Source organism: Orcinus orca, chromosome 2 (genome assembly GCF_937001465.1).
Source record: "Orcinus orca chromosome 2, mOrcOrc1.1, whole genome shotgun sequence".
Classification (NCBI taxonomy): domain Eukaryota; kingdom Metazoa; phylum Chordata; class Mammalia; order Artiodactyla; family Delphinidae; genus Orcinus; species Orcinus orca.
The window spans coordinates 133,042,086-133,065,939 of NC_064560.1; the positions used below are offsets into that span (position 1 = coordinate 133,042,086).

The 23,854-nt window shown below is 36.6% G+C and overlaps 1 protein-coding gene and 1 pseudogene across 1 annotated transcript in view; both read right to left on the reverse strand.

The window, feature by feature from the left end:
- The window catches only part of PRKD1 (protein kinase D1), a 332,705-nt gene that overhangs the window by 25,205 nt on the left and 283,646 nt on the right, over window positions 1-23,854 (reverse strand). Inside the window, exons 10-13 of the mRNA XM_004282149.4 lie at window positions 21,095-21,374; window positions 19,978-20,030; window positions 17,405-17,477; window positions 14,619-14,725 (exon numbers count right to left, since the gene is read on the reverse strand). Coding sequence (XP_004282197.2) covers window positions 14,619-14,725; window positions 17,405-17,477; window positions 19,978-20,030; window positions 21,095-21,374 — 513 coding nt within the window. The remainder of the gene's footprint in view (window positions 1-14,618; window positions 14,726-17,404; window positions 17,478-19,977; window positions 20,031-21,094; window positions 21,375-23,854) is intronic.
- Window positions 22,011-23,246, reverse strand: LOC101276886 (thioredoxin reductase-like selenoprotein T; annotated as a pseudogene).

The window sequence follows — 23,854 nt, forward strand, 5'->3', positions numbered from 1 at the left end:
AAAATCATCACGAATAAAAACTACCAAAAGAAAAAAATAGGGACTAACTTTAATGTGCTAACAGCTGAACAGGCAGAAGAAATTACATCCTTTATTCTAGGGGAAAAAAATCTCAGCGAGCAATAAAATTAAATGTAAAATGAAAATTCCACAAATTATTGGAAACCTGAAATGGTTCACTCTTCAGACCTCACAGACAGATGCTGGGTGGTGGGCAGTAGAGGGGATGTGGGTGAATCTGCACTGTCATTGTCTTCCATGCTACTCATCGGCATAGAGAGCCTGGCATCAACTCAACATGGAGCTACGGCTGTGGTTGGCAGTAGCTCCCGTGATGATAACCTGCCTGTCTGGGTGCCCTTCCACTACTTTGGCAATTGTGATCTCCACCTCAGACATCTGATGGGTCTTTCTGATTCTGAGGCCTTGGGGCCCAATCATGCGGTATAATGTGGTCATGGTATAGCAAGGTACTGAATGTGGTCTGAGAGATGCTTGCACACCCACCCAATGGCCATTCACCTCTCGAGGGCTGGAGTGATTATTCTTGAAACTGTCAAATCTGGCTACTTCAGATAGACTAGGCCCCCAGAGTTATTCTCTCCTGGTCAGAGCTCAAGTACATGGGACAACTGTGGGATTAACAAAGCTCACACTGTCACTACTCCTAAATTTCTTTGTCCCGACTGCCTACCAATAGGACCAGATAGCTGGTTGGCTTTGACCACTGTGGGAGTGCCAGATCCTTAGGTGGGAGACTCTAATTAATGACTCCATATATCTGTTCGCTACGCAGTATGGAAGACCAGTGACAGCATGGTTCATACCTGAACCTGTGCCCAGGCTGTCACAACAACTAGACAGACCACCAGCCTCTGGGTATCCAAGCATCTCAGCTGTCCTCTTTTAAATCAGTGATCACAGAAGAAGCTTTAAGGATGACATGAGAGTCCTGCCAGAGTCATGATTCTCCCAGGACAAGTCCACTATAAGTATACCTTCCTCTTCTGAGTACCTTCTTAACTGATTCGTTCTTCTATTTACTCTAACTTTAAGCACTCAAGCAGTGTTCTTGGGAGTTTGGCTTCTTTAATTGGCCAAGGCATTGTCTAGGTGGGGAGTGGGAAAAATGAATAGGAAAGGAGAAGACCAACAGAAGTAGGCAGCAAAGCAAGCAGGTCCCTTGTGTTTAGACAGAGGAAAACCTAGAGCGTGAAGGAGAAGATGAAAGTTAAGGGAGTGAGACCTCCAGGACCCAAGGAGGGCAGGGGAGGACAAAAGTGGTGTGGTAGTGGCTCAGCCTGCTGCTTCTGCTGCCCTTGTCGTAAGCTGTGAAGGTTGGGGGTAGAGTCAGAAGATGACCAGGAATCTCTCCTACCTAAATTATTCGAATATATGCACAATGTCAACCCTCATGCGCCTCTACTTGTATTTTTCTAAGCATACGAGTTCCTAGTGGTACTTAAGTCCTCCAGTCAGTATACTCCTTTTTCCTTTCCACCACTCAACAAGAAGACTTGAGAGGCCCCTATTCAGAAGGTAGGACTTTAACATGTGCTTATCTAATTGGTATATTCCCAAAATGTTCTAGGCCAAAAGTATGGAATAGACTAATGAGATTGTTTACTGTCAATTATTTTGTGCCATGTTCCCTGTAGACTCTGAAGGACTGTACAACTCTCCTTTAACAGCATCTTTATGAAAAGGATAAGGGAAAATTTTTCTATTTCTCGATAAAGGACTTCAAATATAGTTAGGGATATATTTTAGAAAAAAGTATAGGACTTTGAATATAGTTAGGTATATATTTTAGAAAAAAGTATAGTCAATGAATGCATTGAACTAAAGGTCATGTATACACCACTGGTAAAAAAAAAATGTCTTAGAAAAGTTTAAACTCATATGTTCATTGCAATTGGCCCTTGGTCTTTTACCAAAACCTTTATGTTTTATAGGTTTGCTAAAGAATACATTGAGTGGTAGCTGAAAAATCTTTCCAATAGCAAAATGACTTCATTTTTTTCTGTATAGCTGATATACAATAAGTTGATATTTTTTGGGGTTTATTATGTATGGTTGAGACAAGGCCATCATAGATGCCTACTCAAGACCCGTATTTTTTTTGCACTGAACCAAATGACCAAACTTGTTTTTACATTTGACAATAACAAAAGAAAACGGAATATAAAGAATCATGCCTTCATCATCCAAATTCTCTTTACTATACTGATGAGAAGCATTTATTTAGCCTAGAGAAGATAATATTTGAAGACTAGAGATAGAAAAAAAAATTCAAGTCACTATTTTCTATCATGTATGATTCATATTATCTTTTTAATACCTTAAGATCAACTCTAAGATGAGCTTTAATCAAAGTAGTTGATGTGACTTGTTCACAATTTTAATTTTGTATATAAAATATGAAATAGCTTTTCAACATTTTCCTTCTGAAGTCTAAAGTAACTTAATTAACTTAAAAATGGTTTGATGACTGTAACATCAACTGTGGAATAGTAGAGTTCAGAAAGAATTTTTGCTAACTTCTCAGGCCTAGCTCAGGGATTTGGATAATAAATTTCATGGCAGAGTCAGCTACTATAGGACTTTCTGACCATCTGTTTGTTGCATTTAAGTAATTTAATTTTCAGGAAATGAAACATTTGGTCAAATATAGGAAAGAATAGTGTCTATTCACACATTACAGATTGATGACATATCCATGGGGTGAATATAAGTTGTTTCAAAGACTCGGAGGAAATGCCATTTGGAGATCAAGACAAAAATTCTCCTGACTCAAATTGCAAAGAGAATTCTCATGTAATTAATGGAAACTAGTCACTAAAAGCAAAGGATTTATTTTGTAAAAAGATTTAATTAAAAATTTTAGTTTATGCGTACCTTCTATTTTATGTTACTTTTTTTGGATTTGTATTAAGTAATATTTAATTTGTACTTAAAATCTTTGATTCTAATAGTTTTGCTTTATTGTAAATCTAGCATTGCAAATTCATTCTATATATTTAGCTGTGAAAAATTAATGTCATGCGTTCCCCTTCTTCTACCTTCAGGATTATTATACTCAAACATATGAGAGGTAGGAAAGAGAAAAATTAGAATCAATGTATCTTTTCAACAGGTTATTTAGGATTCAGCCTTAATGTGGGAACTTCTGACTACTTTTCTATCAAACAACTAAGTGGTTTAGGTCATACTGGGACAGAAAGAAAGAAACTTCAAAGTGAAGAATCCAGGATCTAAATTCTAAATAGCAGGCAGAGCAGACAGAAGAATATACCACAGCACAGTGGTGCACAGCGATGGGGGTGGGGAAGAGGTACCTTTCTCGGAGGCACAGCACCATGGCAACGGCTTTGTTGATTCTCATTCCCGGATTGAGGGATAAACATACCATCTTATGAATTTTCTAAACACAGTCTCTTACAATTTATGCTTCATTTACTGGTCCTAGAAGTCATAATCACCTAATGCCTTATGAAGGGGACACAGTGTGTAATAGTACCTTGATAGATGCTGAAAAGTCATCGTGTAGAGAGCAGATGATTATAAAAAGACTTGCGAAAGATAATACCCAAATTGATACAGTAAACTCAGCTATCTCTCCTAAATTTTCTCTTTAGTTTGATAACTGGAAATTTAAAGTAAGTGGCAGAAAAGAAAATTTCCTTTTGTGTTTCACCTAAAGGAGGCTACATTAAGCTAAGTATGAACTGCCACAAACTTGCACCTTCTAATTTGTCCTCCCCTGTCTTCCCTTGTGCTGTATTTTTAAACTTCAATGATGGCAGAGGTGCCTCTACTGTGAAGTCAACAGGTGAGGGCTGTGTTACACCATGTGAGAGCCCTCCTGATATAACATGAGGATGGAGATCGTTTGGTTGTTGCATATGAAAGTATCCCTATTTCATGTTCCGTTGGCAAAAAGCCTACAATTTAAATAGGCTCATACTCTAGTGGTTATCTTTTTGGAGGTAGCATTTTTGGGGGAAATTTCACCTGTAAAATTTTAGAAATGCACATTGATAATAACCTAGAACCAAATAAAGCTAACATATACTGTCAGAGGAATAAATGTACGATATTACTTCAATAAGACCAGATGTAACAATCCACCCTCCTGTGAATAGGTATCACTGGCTGACATTTAGATCAATGGGGCCACAACCAAATTTAACCTATTAGACTCTGAGAACTCAGAAGTGACCAGATCATTCCTGGTAAAAATTGTCTGCCTATACCATCCATCAGAACTGGAGTGTAATGTTACTTTTTTTGTATGGCACTAATTAGCTCAGATTGACCCTGGTTTAAATAGTTCAAAATTTTGTGGAAGAAATAAGTTGAAGCATCTCTATTGACTGCTAATGACAATACACATATTGTGTCTGGATATCAAGAAAGGGAGTCAACTTTTAGGTGGCTGGATTATAATGCGAAATTTACCATTATTTCATCTTAAGTTAGCTGTAAGTCCTCTGCATTCTATTAAGTAACAGTGGCGCATGAAAATTTTTTTTAAAGGACCAGTTCAATATTTGCATGGAAGAAAAAAAATCAGGTGACACCTGATATAAAACTTCTGTATTCACATATATCCATAAACCTATATACAACCCTCTCAGTCATTCTGCACTTCATCTCTTCTGGAAATGCTTTAATCTAGCTTTAGATTCCAGGGCTGTGCAGACACATGATAGATAGAATGAGTCCTCTCCTTTCCTTATAAAAGGAGAAGAGACCGAACGCAGAGGGAGGAGTATGTAAAAAATACACTTAAAAAACCCTTCCATCATCTCTCATGTTTCTAGCCTTTCTTGACTTTTCAGTAGGTAGAAACAGTATAAAAATATGTGATATTTTCTACTCATCACCAGGAAACTTTCAGGTTAGAGGTATGAATGAGAAATTTAAAAAGCAAAATCTGGATTCCTAAGCCCACCATCTAGAGTCATACATACACTGAGGTTTCAATGGCATTGATGTTTGTATATGGGTGAAATTGTTACTATAATTTTTGGTGGTCGAGGGAGTGATTTCTATCAAAAGAAAGACCCTTACACAGCAAGGATCCTGTATGCATCCTAGTATCTATCCCCTAGCCCCCGACAAAGGCCGGAGTTCCAAGTTGAATTTAGGCAAAAGGACGTAATATTTGAGAACAAGCAGCAAAGGCTTCAAAGGCAGAACATTAATAACTGATTGTTACCTTTTAAAAAAAATCAGTGTTAGTAAACATTCTACCCATAAAGTGTGACCCCCTTTCCTCTATGCCATTACTGTTTGTTTTTAGTGGAAAGGCAAGAATTAAAAGAATGGCATGTTAAAATAAGGAAATTGGAATTGGTAGGTCAAGGTGTGTTTACTGTACATAAAAGTTAAAAAATGGATCAAATATCTGGATATTTTTTTCTATTTGCTACAAACGCATGGCAATGGAGACAACATCTGGAAAACTTTTTTATTTCCTGTTAACCTGCCTGACTGGAAACATGAACACATGAATCCCATCTTACCTTGATGTTAGATTTAAAGTGTAACTTTTAACAATTCATATCACTGTAGCCCAGTTACTATATTTAAATGTCAGCACCCCAGAAAGCATAACATTCTATTATAAGGTTAAATGACCTGTGTAGACACATAATCTCTCTGATGTCTTAAGTACTGGATATTGGGAACTGGAGTGACCATGTAAAGTCTACTGTACAGGGTTAGAAGACAGAACATTATGTGCAAAAAGGTCAGTTTGTGATATCTTACATTTGTGTAAGGGTTCTGTGGCACTTAACTGGCATATTATCAAAGTTAAATAAGTTCTTAATTATGTGGCATCTCAGAATCTTTAATAAGTGAAAGACTATTCACTTGCAAGATGTAGATGACCTGGCTGTAGTACACAATATTTTCTTAACTGTCTTCATGAGAACATCTTAACCCCCACCCTCTTCCATGAAGGAACTCAAAAGACATGATCTTCCAAAAATAAGTTGGGAAACATTGATTTAAAAAACACTTTATAGGAACTTCCCTGGTGGTCCAGTGGCTAAGACTCCACGCTCCCAATGCAGGGGGCCCAGGTTTGATCCCTGGTCAGGGAACTAGATCCCACATGCTGCAACTAAGAGTTGCCCCAACTACAGATTCCGCATGCTGTAGCTAAAGATCCTGCATGCTGCAACAAAGAAGGATCCTGTGTGTCGCAACTAAGACCCAGCGCAGCCAAATAAATAAATACATAAATAAATATTTTTTTTAAAAAAAATAAATATAAAACATCTTATATATTATTTAATTTAATCCCCCCAAAACATTCCTGTGAAGAAGCAAGCACACCAAGTCAGATGAATTCTAAGCCATAATTAAGGAAACAAAAAGAGGGTTGCCAAAAAATGGAAAAGCTTTGACTGGAACCTGACCTTCTGACAGCCAGGTATTTACAAGATGTATATTTAATCTTGTTCTGTGAAGATAAATTACCATGTTTTTTGGTTTTGTTTTTGTTTGTTTGTCTGTTTTTTTGTGGTGCACGGGCCTCTCACTGCTGTGGCCTCCCCCATTGCGGAGCACAGGCTCCGGACACGCAGGCCCAGCCACTCCGCGGCATGTGGGATCCTCCCGGACCGGGGCACGAACCCGCGTCCCCTGCATCGGCAGGCGGACTCTCAACCACTGCGCCACCAGGGAAGCCCAAATTACCATGTTTTGTAGTCAAAAAGGAATGCATGCATGTGCAGTTGGGGCAAATTCTGGACAAAAGATACAATGAGACCAAAAAACCCATCTGCCACTTTTGAAGACCTAGGAGCAAAAGCAGGGGGTAGGGAGCAAAAGCAGGGTACTGTGCATGCCCCCTGCACACAACACTACCTAAGGGGTGGCAAATCACCTATGCACCCCTCTGGCCGAACACTGGATACATCCCTACCCTCACCCCATATAAGGAACCAACTCGCACCCGCCTTGGGGAGCGAGCAAGGGAAACTGTTGCTTGTTTTCATTCCCCCCTGCTGCAGCAGGGGTCCCAAATAAAGCCTTGCCTGAAACAACAAAAAGAAAAGGAATTAAGGTAAGGAATACTTTATTGTCTTATTGGCATGCTCTGTGATTCTGTATCCCTCTGTTTCCTTGAGCTGTGGCTAAATAATTTGTTTAACAAATATTTACTGAGTGTCTACCAGGGGTAAGGCATATGTTAATGTATATATGTTCAGCTTTACCCCAGGATTTGAGTCAACTGTGTTCTCTGTTACAATGAAATTATGTGTCTCTATGTTCTCTATTTAGGAAATTCTCAATATCAAGTTATTTGAACTTGTTCCTAGGAGCTAGATTTACAAATTAGTGGTGGCAATACTAGTAGTATAAGTTTGGAATCTTTACTATATGCTAGGCACTAAGAATTTCACAAAATTATCACACTCAATTCTTATAACATCTGTTCAAGGTTTCTGGATAAGGAAAGTGAGAGTCAGAGAAGTTAAGTAACTTATCCAAGCTCTTAAGACTCTTAAGCCTGATGTGAGAACCCAGGCAGTCTAACCCCAGAACTTAGGCTCTCTAAACTCTATGTTATCCATTGCCTCGATGCTTTCCTTGGACTCAAATCCATTTAGGACCTGTCCTGCCTGTTCTAACTAGTATGCTTCAGGGGCCACGCTACTTAAGCCTCCTCACTTTGCTCTCAGAGTGCATTTGAGCATGTTGTCTGGATTTCTGAATGCTGCCTTGTCAGTCTTCTCACCGCAGTGTCCTCTGTACCTGTTATGACATCCACCTTGACAATTTGGATTCCTCGCCTTCCTAGCTGGAAGAACGTCTTCCTTACAGCTTATTCTGTTTTTAAGCTCATGTACCGCCACCGTGTTGTTCTGTGTTACCAAATCCCCTCCTGATCTTGAGGTTCCGTTGCCTTTAAAGGTATCACTCTGACATGTTCTCTGATTTCTTTTGCACCTGATGCCCAATTTTTTCCCCCAGGTCTATGCTTCTGAGACAGCTGTAACATCTGGAACAATGAGCAGTCACTCTACAAACTCTTCCTCCTCATAAAACATCATAGTTTTCTAATTAGAGCCTAAAATGTAATTATTTATTTATACAAGAACGGGGGCATTTTGACTGTCACAACTAGCTGAAAATAGCTTCTAAGAAAGTTTTCTTGCCTTTAACCTTTTTTCTCTATAATATGTCATCCCCCAATACTGATCTGATCATAACAATTTCTTTTTCAAAATATTTCAATAATTCACAAACACCAAAGCATAATAAAATCCAGTTGACTTGGCACAATATCTAAGGTTCTCTATGAACTCACATGAAAGCCATTTCCCAGTCTTACCTAAGCGTACTCTGTCCTTTCACAGCAGTCTCTAAACTATGGTAGGCATACTTTTGGGGTACCAGAAGATTTTAAAGATATGTGAGCAGAGGGATAGTTTTAAGAAAATGTGCTTTGTCTACATTTGTGTCTCTACTGCTTGGAACTATACTTTGAATGAATGAATGAATCTTAACAGTCTATAAATATTCTTCTAATACAGATCTATTTGAGAAAATCCCCACAGTCTTCAAATTCTCCAACCCCAAGTTGCCTTTCAGAGTAATTTTTCTTCCACTTTCCAAAAGGAAGGCATGCTTCTCACACATTCCAACTATTGCTAGGGTACCTTGCCATGGGGAAGGAAATTGTCTGGGAGAAAAATAAAAGGAAAATTTGAAACATTGTGTTGATATGAAGTGAATGACCCTAATAACTTGGAAATCAGTTCTTCTGCAACTTAGTTTCTAATTCATGCTTTCACCAAAATTAGAGAAGCATTTAATAGATTTATTAACAGAGAGAGAATTAGAAGAGAGAGGATGAATTTCGAAGATAAATCACTGGGATAGTTTTGTCTTGTTTTGGGAGGGCTTACAGCTGGGCTCCTACAATTTAGAAAAACAAAGTTGTTGCTGAACTCTGTTTAACTCAAACAATAAGTAATAATCACCCACCAATTTATGAACTAAAATTTAAAAAATCTCATTAAATAATGTATTTTCAGCAACATTTCATTTTTTATGTTTAACAAACATAGATCAAAATTTTTAGAATATTTATCTTTGCTGGATAAAGGGTTTACTAATAATAACTGTAATGATAAATTCATCCAGGAGAATGCTTTAAACATTTAGTGTTGTAATCAAGAAATTTAAAAATATATACTTATGTTTACTGCAAATAAGTATGAAAGGGGGACCAGTAAAAGACTTTTAAGTATAAAAATACATTACACTGGAATACAGTTCTGTGGGAAAAGTGTTATGTAGTCAAAGAAAACAAGAAATGCTGTAAAATAAACTATTGCTTGAAAAGCCTATGCATGTATTTTTTAAATGATTGTTAAAAAATATCAAATGTTTCTGATATTTAGATTCTAATGAGTATATTTAAATAAGTTATATAGCAGCTCATTTTCAAATATCAATATTTTCAGTACAGTACAAAATTAAAATTCTTTAAACTTCTGACAAAATAGTTCTATCTGTCAACTTAAAAATACACAAGCAGAAATAAAGGTTTCTAGAATTCCTTCTGAGGACACATGAAATGGCAAACCGTGAAATGGCAAAGCCACTCTTTTAAAATGATCTAGTTTTCTACTTACATTTCATAGTATATTTATTTTATTAAGGTGGCCCCTCGGCCTAATGACCCTTTCCAACATTTCTTTGGTTACCAAAAGGCAGTGAATCTTTCAAGATTTCGCCAATGCTATATTTCTCTTTGAAGTAATCCTTCATTCCAATGTCCTGACCTCTGTCATAATCCATGACTTTTTTTTTTAACATCTTTATTGGAGTATAATTGCAACTGTGTTAGTTGCTGCTGTATAACAAAGTGAATCAGCTATAAGTATATGATATTTCCACAGCTATCCTGACTTGTAGCTACTTGTATCTATCTGCTCAAATAGATGATAAACATCCTAAAAGGTTTCATTCATTGTTATATGACCCAGAGGCCCAGTAAATCGCTTTGTATCAAAGAAGGAAGTGCTTCAGGGTACTGCTGAATGACTTAATATTTTTATTAATTGAAGGTAAAGGATACTAGGCTTAGAAACTGGAAGAATGATGGCAAAATAGACAAAATTAGGGAAAGAATAACTTGCAGGGAAAGACATTAGGAATAATCGTTTGGTTTTCAGCTGGTTGGTTTGGGTAAGACTGGCACAGCAAAGTGGAGATGTCCTAAGGTCAGAAACAGGAGACTGAAGTGTCTGTGAAAGAACGGAGCTCAAGAGATAAATTAAGGAATGACCTGTGAAGAGATGACAGACAACTCTCTTAAAGTGGATGAGCTCACTCTGGGAATGAGTTCCAGATTAGCATACATCATTTAGACGAACAGAAGAAGTTCAAGAAGGATGGAGCTAGCAGAGAAGGTGAAACGGGGCCTGATAAGTGCAGGGATGAAGTGAGGAGTGAGATTTAAAAAGGAGCAAATGATCAATGCTGTTGAAGGACTGAGACTAGTCAACTAGGGTAAAGACTAAAATATAGCCAAAGGGTGATAGTTGGGCAGAGGTAGAAGACCAAAGGGCCTTGTATTTTAAGAAAAGTGTGGAAATCAAAGAAAGGAATTTATGAATAAGAATGGAAACTGGCATAGAGCAGAAATCTGAAGTGTGGCAATATAAAACGTGCTGCAGTTATGAGAGGTGGCAGACATATCGAGCTCACAGTTTGTTATTGCTGTTATTTTGTTTTAAAGTTAAAATGGGAAGAGGACTTCCACACAACAGAGAAATAAGAATGATGGGGGAATTTCAGGAGATAAGTGCAAGGGGATACACTGAATTGATGGCCTGTAAAATTCTTACACATTGTTTCCTACATTTTGTATTCAGCATCTTTACAATTCCAAAATGCTTTAATATACTGTATTATAAACAGAAGCTCTAGTATTGTTCCTTAGATAAATAAGTTGATATTTAAGATAAAGAAGAAAAATAATAGTAAATCAATTAGAATTAAATTCAAAATAGTAAATCAATTGAATATATAGAATTATATTCAAATCAGATAGAATATAATATTCATTCATATATTATATTCAATAATAGTAAATCAATTAAAAATAATAGTAAATCAATTAAGTATTATCCTAAAGCTTTTTATGCATTGTGATACTATGTTAGAAAATAAAAATTAATTTAGACCAAACAAGCCTGTGTTGATAAATTATATTAAATATATCACGCCCACATCACTTATTTTAGATTTTAAGTTTCTAAGCCTTATAAGATGTAATTGCACCTCCTTGTAAAAGTCAGTTTTCTGTGACACCCTTAATAATCGTAAACTATCTTTTTATTCTTATTTTGTTGACATGAATAGAAAAAACAGTAATTTCAAATTTACCTTTTTAAAAATCAAGATACAACTTTTAAAATAACAATATAAATAGGATCTTCTGGGAATTTTTGAACCAAGTTTAACGTCTACATTAATTAACATTCTTCTGAAACATAATAATAATAATGAAGCATTTAGAGATAATGAAAATAGCTACTCGAAAAGATATAAATAAGGGATAACTATGCCAAAAGATTCACACTTGCCTTAATTTTCCAACTATTCAAAGATATCTAAAGAGCTTGGTTTTCCAATGACTGAATCAGACTTTGGAAAGCCTTCACATAGGTTATGTAAAGAAGATGAAATAGAAAAAGAAGTCTACTTTTTTACACATTCTGCATTTATACAACTTTGAAGTTTTCTATAAGCTAAGGTGCTTTTTTTTTTTTTTTTTTTTTTACAAAAACAGAAACAAATCAAAATTCGACCAGAGGACTAACGGAACTGCATGAGGGGAATTTTCTCCCATCAGCCATTTCGGCCCACTTGATCCCCTCTGGAGAATCAGAAAGAGGAAAGGGTTGGGGCAGAACTTGTCAGACTCCAGGTATAACCATAAGCCAGGAAAACAGCTTTCATAAGCTACAGACCACAGGGCAGAGAATACCAAATGCTTCTGGGTATCACTTTTATATCCAGAGGGACAGAATTCTGTTCCTCAAGATTAGTAAAAGAAAACCCTCCCCACCATTCAGCTGATTTCAATCATGGTACTTTCCCTGAACATATCACTTAGTGAGTCAGAACCCTTCCCTTATCGCTTGCCTCATTACCATTTTGTCTTTTCAGGTTCAAAAAATGAGTTCTTTCTTTTGAGAAGCAATATAAAACAGGGGAATGAGGGATTTCAAAGAACAAAACACACACGATCCTTCTTAACTAACCAATTAACCATTAATAGAAAATAGAGTCTGGACTTTTGCTACCTGGTTGGATACTATGTAGCAATATGTCTTCTTATGTGACAGGAGGATGTCTCTGTACAATTTTAATTCAACAAACATTCATTCAACAAATATTTGCTAAATACCTAATGTTTGTCAGGAACAGTCTCTGGTGTTTGGGATACAACAAAACAACAATATCCTCCCTCCTGAAATGTATATATTCCAGTGGAGGGGCTGGGGTAGGGGATGGGGAAAGAAACCCACAGCAAATATAATAAATGAAATTCTGTAATAGGCTAGAAGATGATAAGTACCATGGGAAAAAGAGGACATAGGTCAGAGTAATTTTTGAGGAACAAGTTTGAAACAAATGTCAACTTTTGATAAAGTATGAACTCCTGAACCTCATATATTTATGCCAAGCCTTAATAAGACTCCTTATACAGGTTTTGTAATTAAAAATTCTACACGTAAGTATGTTGCAAACATCAGACTAGAAGTAAGCCTGAGTAATACAATTTAAAGCCTCGTGACAGGAAGGACTTGTGTGTTTTTGTCCCCACTGTATCCACTGAGCCTGGAACAGTGCTTAGCTCATGATATGTACTCAATAAATATGAGTTTGATGAAGCAAGTGAAATATGGTTGGGGACAATGGGGACGAGTGATAAGTGATGAGGATTCTTGAGATTTCAGGCCATAATATAAGAGCTGCTCAAACGCTTCATATGCTCAAGGGGCAGAATTTGACTTTCAACCTAAGCAAACTCTTTTTTCACATTACAATGGAATTTTTGCCAAATGTATGTTTACTGCATCTCAGTTGTTGATTGCAGCTACTCTTCTGCAAAGGTGATGGAGTCGGTTTATGGTGTATTTTATTTTTCTACCTTACTACAGAGTCAGCAGCTGATAATGTGTTGACAGGCTCAGGAAAGCCAATTAAAGGGCTATACACAGAAAATTAGACCTTCCTCTGCAGCTGCAATAAAATGTAGAAAGATATAACCATCCATGTTAACCGGGAAACTCCTCTTATGTCCTGAAAGGAAGGATAAATGTCTTATCCTTATGCCAACTGTGGCAAGCTGCAAAGGAGTCTGCCTTCAGGACACTATGTGAGGGTGGAGACCAGGACAGCAGGGTCCAAGTGTGGAAAGATGTCATTTGCAGCTCAATGTGGCCAAATTAAGAATAATTAAAAAAAAAAGAATCTGATTAGCAAGGACTAAGCTATGAATCTATGAATTGTCAGCTTAAGATCTGTAGTTATCTTCTTCCAAGAAAGCAGAGAACACTGTGGTAGTTCTCTGTGTTACATTAGTTGTCCAAAGGCACAAGAACACCATCTTTAGAAAATATGAGTCCCAGAAAAGTTTATGTCATTTTTTATGTACAGCAGCAATTATTTTCAGTTGTCTGTACACATGAGCTCCTTTAGGGCAGAAATCATATCTTTTTCAACATTTTATTGTATAAACTCAATAAATGGCAGTTACATAAAACAATAAATGAAGAAATGTAATCTGTTTTGCTTTGCTAGCAATGTTCAAATGAAAATTATTCAATAAAACTAAAAATTAGAAATTATGATCAGCTTGCATGACAAGTAGAGAATTATGGAAGTTATATAAAAATGAGCACTTTCAATGGTCTAAATTGTCTAGACTAGATAGCTAGGTTGACCACATTTAGCAAACAACTGCTCCATTTCCTTTTGATCTGCAGAAAAAGTTTTAATAGTTATAGAAATTATATATATCACATAATACCTTTTATTAACAAATTCTAGCTTTAAAAAGGGACTGGCTTTAAAAATGAGAAGAGTTAAGGAACAGTCTCAATATTAAATAAAAGGCTTACAGTGAGACACAAAGAGCACATTAGTAAGATCAAGATCATATATTCTCGGACATGTATTACTCTTTTACCTGATATGCTGACAGCTACGTACTCAATTCATATAATTATCACAGCATAAAGGAGGAATGTTTATGAAGGCAAGTTCATTGATAATGTAAAACAAAATGGTCTCAGCGTGCCCACTATGAGCAAATGCTGAAACATTACCCATTTAATGAGAATTAATAATACATTAAAACCTAGAAGTAAGTACATAAGAAAAATAAAAAAACGCTGCCTAGACTCAGGAAAGATACTACACAGGCTGCAGTTTGATGCTTGACCTGCCTTTTCAGTTATTTAAAAATGTTCCTAAATATCTATGCCACAGATATTTGGATAACTTTTCTTTGTTTTGCAGAAGTTGAGGGGACATTTTATAGCCCTACATAAAAACCAAAAAAGTACCTGAAGAATTGCAACCTCATTACGAAGTTGGCTTTCTTGTTTTGTTGGAAATCGTAACTTGTCAATGATCTTAATAGCTACATCTCTTCCTGTTTTACGATGTTTTCCTTTAAAATAAAAAAGAGAAATATTAGCATAATCTTATTATATATCATCTCTATTAAAGAATACCAGAATTTATAAAAACCGTTTGGAATTATAAAAATGCTTTACTGAATAAATTAACATTTCTGATGAGCACCGACTTATATCCATAAAGATTTCACTTCTTAGCTTCATTTTCTACATCAAATATGCACTATAAAATTAGCTACAATTTAGAACACAAAAGAATTAGGACATTAAAAGCTATTTGCATGAACAGCCTGATATTTTCTTGTAAAATATATGTTTTAGAAACAGGATATTGAGCTACTTGATATAGAAAATATTCATACCACGGGCAAAAGTCCTCTCCTTAAGAAAGTATAATTTTAGGGCTTCCCTGGTGGCGCAGTGGTTGAGAGTCTGCCTGCCGATGCAGGGGACACGGGTTTGTGCCCCGGTCTGGGAAGATCCCACATGCCGCAGAGCGGCTGGGCCCGTGAGCCATGGCCGCTGAGCCTGCGCGTCTGGAGCCTGTGCTCCGCAACGGGAGAGGCCACAATGGTGAGGCCCACGTACCACACACACACACACACAAAAGTATAATTTTAAAGTCCTAAAAAACGAATGTATGTTATAATGGAACAAATGAAAGTCTTGGCTCTGTCCCTTACTAGCTTCATGATCTTGAGCAAATCACTTAAGCTTTCTGAGCTCCTCATCTTCAATGGTAGGGTTGTTGTGAGAATTAGGTGTAATAAGATACGTACAGTACACAGAGTGCCCAGATAACTATACCCACTCAAAGATATGAATTATCATCATCATCATCATTGTCATCACCTGACAGTCCCTTTACGTACATCACATCCCATCTAATTCTCACAAGTTTTCTAGGGAATCACAGGGTACCCTCAAGCTTTTAACTCCTACACTACTAGATTATAGAAGGCATAGAATATAGGAATGCTAATTGAATTTGAAAATGAACCTAATTATTCATTTTTTTGGTCACATACAAACTAACTTGAAATTCCATTATTTCTACATTTGGTGTAAATCTAGCGTTCCTTTCCCTTACATCCCACTTTCACTATTCCTTCCAACTCCTTCCAGAATACTTCCCTTCCCAACTGACAAAACTATTGTCTTGCTTTCATGTTCTCTACTTTCTTCACATCACTTTTTAACTCTTTGACTCGCTGCAATCTCTATTCCAATGCAGACTTTTATTGCATCTACTGTCTTCAAGGTTGCAGCTTCTTTTGTCTCTATGCTTCTGTCACTATGGCAACTGACCTCTCTTCTGTAACTGTTCTTATCTGCCTCATCCCATACGTGTCCAGCCGTAACATTTTTTTTTTTAAGATCTTTATTGGAGTATAATTGCTCTACAATGGTGTGTTAGTTTCTGCTTTATAACAAAGTGAATCAGTTATACGTATACATATGTTCCCATATCTCTTCCCTCTTGCATCTCCCTCCCTCCCACCCTCCCTATCCCACCCTACTAGGTGGTCACAAACCACTGAGTTCATCTCCCTGTGCTATGCGGCTGCTTCCCACTAGCTATCTATTTTACGTTTGGTAGTGTATATATGTCCATGCCACTCTCTCACTTTGTCACAGCTTACAGAGGCCTCTTCCTATGCCTGCTCCTTCACTGTTGGATGTTACAAATTACCTGGCACCTGCTGGTTTCTCTAACCTCATTTCTTATCGCTGTTTCACCTCCACACTATATGCAGTTATGTATATTTACTATTCTTTATATACCATGATTTCTTTGCATGCAATTATTACACTGCAGAAGAATTTTCTATGTAGTACTTGGTCTCCTCTATTATATAGTTATGCCTTAACAAAAAGCACAATGGTTGCTGACTTGATAGATTTTCTATCAAAAAAAAATCTGTGCATTTTGTAAGAATCAAAATTACTTTTAGAGTAGAATTTAATTAGCTTTTAAATAAAAAGCACAATATTATACTATGATAAATAATATTGAATGAGACATTGTGATTATTTCAGAGCACCCTAACCTCACCAAAAAAAGACAATCTGTTACTGATTATATTAAGGAAATGAAAGTTATGATGTCATTTTATAGGGCAGGTGAAACATTGATATTAAATCTTTCTTAAAGACTTGAAAAATGTCATTGAACTGGCTAGAATCAAAAGCAGCAGAAGTTTTAACTAAATTCACCAAATAGCTTGACAATAAGAAAAAGGTAAAAATTCAGTATTTTACTTCAAAAATGTAAAAAATGCAAACCTTACCAAAATACATAATATTATTAAAGATGTTAGAATTAAAGAATTTTTGAATGGACTTCTATAGCATTCTGATCAAATATGCTAAGAGGAAAAGGAATCTTTATGATTACAGCTGCCTTGTTTCTCAATATTTTGTCTAAATAAACCAATATTTAACCAGTATAGTGTATAGAGTTTGTCGATATTTAAGCAAAAGTTTGTTGATATTTAGTAGTAGAAAAATTTCTCTTTCAAAACAGAAAGGTACCAAATTTCCATTTAGTGACTACCTCAAGAGAAATTTCTAAAGAGGTCAAACACAGAGAGACATACATAAAAACGTATCTACATATAGGTCCTTTATATTTTTCTTGGAGATATTACTTTTCTACACAAAAATGCTAAAACTTTAAATTAATAAAAATACTTAGTGAATTAACCTACCTCCATAAACAATTCCAAACTGCCCAGAACCCAGTACCTCATCAGGAAAAATCTGATAAACTGTGCTGATGTCCTATAGGTGCAAGTCCAGAGAAAAACAAACATGAAGTGGAACAAAAGATTAGTCCTAATAAACTCTATAATTTTATTAAATATATCATTAACACTGATAAATATTTTAAACATAAACAATTAAAATTTAAATGCTAGATGAAATCTACAATATAACTATATTAAAAACCCACTCTTCAATTTAATGTAATACTGTAATGTTGGACAACTATTCTAATCTTAAGCAGCAGAAATTTTCCAATGTTCAATTATATAGGTTTCATTAGAGAGAAAAAAGACTTAAAACTCTATATCATTTACATACATAATGTCAGTATTCAAAAAGTGATTTGCTTATTGCAATCGTTATTTAGAAATCTCACATTAAATAATCATGGTTCCCAAGCATATGTCTATGTGAGTCCTGATTCCAACCATTTCGTTCTTTATGGCTAAAATGCTGTGGCTGCCTCTTTATCAATCATCCACATCCACATGAATTTAAACTGAAGGAAGAGGGGGCTGAATCCCTGTGAGTGAGCCAGAGACACCACAGAAAGATGACAATCCACAATGAAATTCTCATCTGTGAGGTAACCACACTCTTCTACTTTTACCACTTCTGGAGGTTAACAAGTCTCCAAATGTCTACTCTTTCCTCTTTGACATAATAATTGCTAAGTAAAGCATTCTGTTTTAGATGACTATGCTTAGTCTGTGATTTTGATGACCACACTCATGAAAGCACAATGTAATACTTTTTCACTTTCAGTATTCCTATGACATCCTATGGAATTTTCTGCCTATCCTCCACTCTTGTACTCTTTGTCCTTTCAAAAATAAAAGTCCTGGACTTCCTTGGTGGTGCACTGGTTAAGGATCCGCCTGCCAACGCAGGGGACATGGGTTCGAGCCCGGGTCCGGGAAGATCCCACATGCCGCGGAGCAACTAAGCCTGTGCGCCACAACTACTGAGCCTGCACTTTAGAGCCCGCGAGCCACAACTACTGAGCCTGTGTGTCACAACTACTGAAGCCCGCGTGCCTAGAGCCTGTGCTCTGCGACAAGAGAAGCCACTGCAATGAGAAGCCCGCGCACTGCAACGAAGAGGAGCTCCCGCTTGCCACAACTAGAGAAAAGCCCACGTGCAGCAACGAAGACCAAACGCAGCCAAAAATAAATAAATTTTTAAAAAAACAAAAATAAAAGTCCTTTTACATCACATCCTACCCTCTGCATATTCCATACATTGCTATCCTTTCCCTTTGTCCTTCCCCCCAGAAAACAACTACAAGTTCTCTCTATCCTGTGATCCCTTCAGAGTATCCATGGTTCAGAGTTCAAGGTTGTCTGAAGACAAGAAAATGAATTAATACTACTCCAGTATTCTGAGTCCGAACTACTACTCCATCTTTCTCTGATAGCTCAATGGCCACCCAGAATTTTCAGCCAAACAGGGTGGAAGAACCCCACAGGAATCTAGAATTTCCCAAGAGGCTTATAGGTAGATCAGTATTTCCCAAAGTCTTCTCTGGCTAAGCAAGAACAACAGGAACCTTCAGGTCTTTAGAAATCTAGCTCATGATTGACAGAACAAGAATATGTCTAATTTTCATTACAAAGTTTCCCTAATTCTCTCAATCATATTTGGTTTTCAGTTTACTTTATGCCAATTTAGCAAAGGTTGCAAAGCTATGCTAGTGATGAATCGAGTTTCATGGAGTTTATTCTTTAAAAAATAGACTCAGATCAGTGTAAGGCTACAAAGTTTTTCCTTTTGGTGACAGGTATATATAGCAGTCAAAATAGAGGGAAAGATCGAGTCACAGGATGAGGTAGGAAAGGCCTTATTACTTTTGGGCTGCTTGCTACAGTGACAAAGTATAACCAAAAGAAGCAAACATATGACAGAGTGTAAATTATTTCATAACATGTATGATCTACAATTTTCAAAAACTGAGCTGAAAGGATGGAGTTATGTGGCACAGCTGACTAGGGTGCTAGAATGTGGATGCATAAAATCTGATTTATGCAGCTTTCTGAGGTCTCCTTGTTAAGTACAAGTGATTGTAAGAGTATATGCAGCTCCCTGTCATACGACAGCACTTCTGGGTAGCAATCAAGGAATGAGAATAGGACATGTTTAAGCTATTCATGCAACTCAAATAATTTATTTCATTTTATCTGGTATTACATAGTATCAACCATTTAAAATTCCAGTACCAAGATGCGCAAACATGTGAGAAATCAGGCACTGCGGGATAATTGTTTATCTGAGATGAAAAGTAGGGATTTAACTTTCCACCCTGCAGAACAGATGATAGAAAATCACTAAGAGAATTGATACAATGTAATGTTTCTAAAATTTTATAGAAGAAAAACATCCAAAAGGACCCTATTTTATTTTCTAGAAAACACTAAAAAATTAAAATTTCAGATCAATAAAAATGTACTTTATGATGCTCTTATTTTCAAATAAAGGATCACAGTAGCAAGTTTTATATTAGTAGGTACACACTCACCACATTTTCTTGAATCTGGGAATTTGATACCGAAATACTCAGAGAAATATCTCCTGGAAATACATGTTCAAAAACACACAAAATAAGTAAGAGAGATAATAGCAAAACAAGTAAATACATGCTTATTAATCAAGCTGCAGGGCTGTTTTAAAACCATAATGATTAGACTTTTCTAGAAAAATGTCTATTAGAATGTTTCTTTCCTTTTACAGTTACAGATTTACTCTGTACTTGGCTTTGAAAAATAATAATATTTTGTCAGTTTAGAGTTAGGAGTCGTAAAGACTTGGGTTCAAATACTGGTGTGCCATGTCGTAACTCTGGTACAAGCTGAGACAACTTAATGTCTCTAGGGCCTGATTCCCTCACCTGTAAAACAGGCTAATCATTAACATCCAACTATTGGGGTTATTTTAGGCATTAAAATAGAGACCTCACATAAAATGCTTAGCACCCAACTAGGCATATATATTCTATTAATATGTATATTGGTTGTAGAGATCAATTAAAAAGTTGTGATAGATCATTAGATAACATACTGTGATGTGAAAACAGAGGGCTTTTTGCCATAGGCTTCATTATTAATAGCCATTATAAGATTTTAAGTTGCATTTTAAATAGATACTCCTCTAAAATACCTTTTAGAAATTCATCCTCAATACTTGATCCTGTTTGCATTTTGGTAAAATTTATCTCATTCTAAATGAACAGAGGTTTCTTCCTGGGATAAAATGATCAAGAGTTTCCAGGTACTCTGCACACTAAGCGTCCTGCCCGGAATAGCATATTAGGTGGTTTTGAGGACATATGTTAACTCACATTTGCAAATGGCAAGACCGGCATTCCAGGTCAAGCTCAAGCTGACTAGATTAGTTCTTCTTTTATGACCAACAGCTCTAGGTTTCTGCTATTGCCTAATATATTGGGTTGACATGCATTTGTTCAGAATTTTAATGTAAAATGAAAAATAAAATAGGATCATTTAATGAATGACATATCTTAGTATGTGTAGCAGCAGCTTTTATTTGGAGACCCTATGTTCGCCAATAAAATAAATCATCCCCAAAGAGTCTCTCTTCACCTGTTCTAAAGATAGTCAGAAAACTAGCAGACTCACTGTGCACATTGGTTCCTGAACCCACGGAGGAACCCTTGGGAATAACGGGCATGAGGGCATGCCGGATCGCCATCTCCCACATCCTGGCCACGTCTGCACCAATGCCACTGGTGAGGACACTGCTACTTGGTGGTGGGCTGGAGGGATTGACCACATTTTCTCCCACATAATACACGACGTTTGCTGTAGTGATCTCAAAACAGTGAGGACTGGCCCCATTAGGGATTAAAGCTGATGGTTTTGCTGGTTCCAGAGATAAAATTTCTGATAAAGGAATTTCCTGTGGAAGAAAGAGTGTGTTAAACGCAGTTTATCAAAACTATGTAAACTTTCAAATAAAATTCATGCCAGGGACATGTGAGAAATGGCATTACAATCAGCCATCAAATGGTTTAGTAAGACACAGAATATTACTAAGAAAAATACAAAAATATCTTTAGTAGGGGAAAATTTATCATCTCCTTTCTACAGAAAAATTCAAGTGACTTTTTTACTATGTTCATGTGGTAAGAATAAGTATGAATAAGAATAATAATTTTGAATCTGCATCAAAATCTAAGACTTAGAATGTAAATGATAATTTTTATAACGGTGAGGTAAAATCATGACCCTTTTGAAATGCATTTGGGTATGCGCAGCTGTTTTTAAATTTCAACTATTCTTTAAGGCACTGAAAATGAATCATACAATTTGATTTGATAGATGTTAATATAATAATATAGGCCCATGAATAGTTTTAATGAGAAAAACCACAGACAGTGGTTTTAAAAGTAGTTGCTTTTTGTTTGTTTTGTTTTGTTTTGAACTTACATCTGCTTAGTTTTTTATTGAGTTAAGTATAAAAGCCCAGCTAATCAACTCATTAAATTGACAGTCAAGGCAGGACACTTGAACTACATTAACAGGATTTAAAAAGTGGTTGGTCTTTTAGTAGCTCTCTGGTAATCCCACACGCGCACACACACATACACAAATTTGTACAGTACTCTGGATATAGGATTTCCCCCCATAATCTTATATAATGTGCTGTTCACAATCTGCAGTATTTTGAAAACTATATAAATTGGACACGAGCAAATTAGAGATGTCTGATAAACTCTTATAAAGTATTTGGGAACTTCAGCTCTAGTCCTGAAAAGATCAATTTTAACCTATAAAAAAGGAAAATTCATATAAAATCACAAGACTTAACAGACATCTTTGAAAAAAAAAATCAAATTGCAACTCAGTTTTCTACTTTTTCAAATATGACCGAGAGAAAAAGAAGTACAAGTAGTAATGTCTGCATTTTTTAAAAAAACTATTAACCGAGTGGACTTGGGGAAGAAAAAAAAAAAAAACTATACAGTATTATTGCACTCCACGAAGGTGCAGAATCCCAAAATGTGCCAGCACTGAAAAACTGCCTTGTGTTGAGGTTTTCCAAGAGGTACAACGAGCCTGCCAAGAAAGCATCTGGTCTGTACTAACGGCTTGCTGTCTTTCGTACAGGCCTTCACAATGTCACTCATGCTGCTCTTGCAAAAATCCCTTAGTGTAAAAGAGTATTCAGTGCTGATAGGTGGGGCTATGATCGATGGTGTGGGATTGAATCCATATGCACATTGAACTTCATTTCATTGTCAAGAATTTGAACAAGCTGTTGCATGGATGGAAGGTGACCAGATTCCAGCTTAGACCACACAGGTACATCATTCAAAGTTATCTCAAATGCACCTGTTAACATACACTGGTTCTCAATCATGTTGCTCAAGAAGAAGACCATCATGCATGCAGAGACCTTATTTTCTTGGCCTCACTGCCAGATGCTAGGAGCCTGCATGCCAAACAAGGCAAAAGGATCCTTGCCAACAATTATTAAGCCTAATTACTAGGCTAGCTTGAAGACCGACAGGAAAGATGCTATGTGTCTATATATTGGTTGAGGGAGGTAATTCTCTCCTTCAATGAGAATGCCTGGGTACCGCTAGCTAACAATCCGCGTGTACTCCTAAAACACCCACCTATAACCTCAGGAAACACAAATCTCGAGCAGCGGCCCCGTGGCGTACTGCATCTTTAATCTCTTGCCAGGCACGCCTCCCAGGTTGGCCAAGGCACAGCTCTGGACCACTGCTGACGCCGCCACCAGGAGAAGTAGCAGAAGCCTCATCTTAAAACAAGCCAGCCATTTCGGCCGCCCTCAGACTCTAAAAAGTAGTTGCTTTTAAGACAATATAGATACTAAAAAAATTAATCACCACACTGTCTTCCAGGAGGTACAGAGTGACTAAGAAATAATAACTTTTAAAACAAATTTTTAATTGAAAAGTTAATGAGGTCTCCTTTTTCTGTTAGATCTGTGTAAAGGGGCCATGGAGAACGACACCAACTTTGCCTGAGCCTGCATTAATCTTGAAGGAGCAAGTATATAGTGTCTTCAGTATGAACTTCTTTTGGAACCGTGTTTTACTGGGTGATAACGTTATATGACACCTGTATTATTTCATGTAGAGAGACAGAATGAAAATAGCTGACAAATCTTTTTCTAGAGGAAAGTGTTCCTTGTGAATATTGACAATACATGGAGAAATCATAAAATGTTTCTTAACCCCCAGTGACGTACGGCAAGGCTACAAATGCAAAACAAAACAAACAAAGTTGGATAGAACAGATTTCAGGAATTTACTTTTCGCTAATCTTCTGTGACCTTGAATTTTCTAGTTAAATCACACATCTCTGCTAAAATAGTCAGTTAAGCTTCTTCTCTCCTCCTCCCGC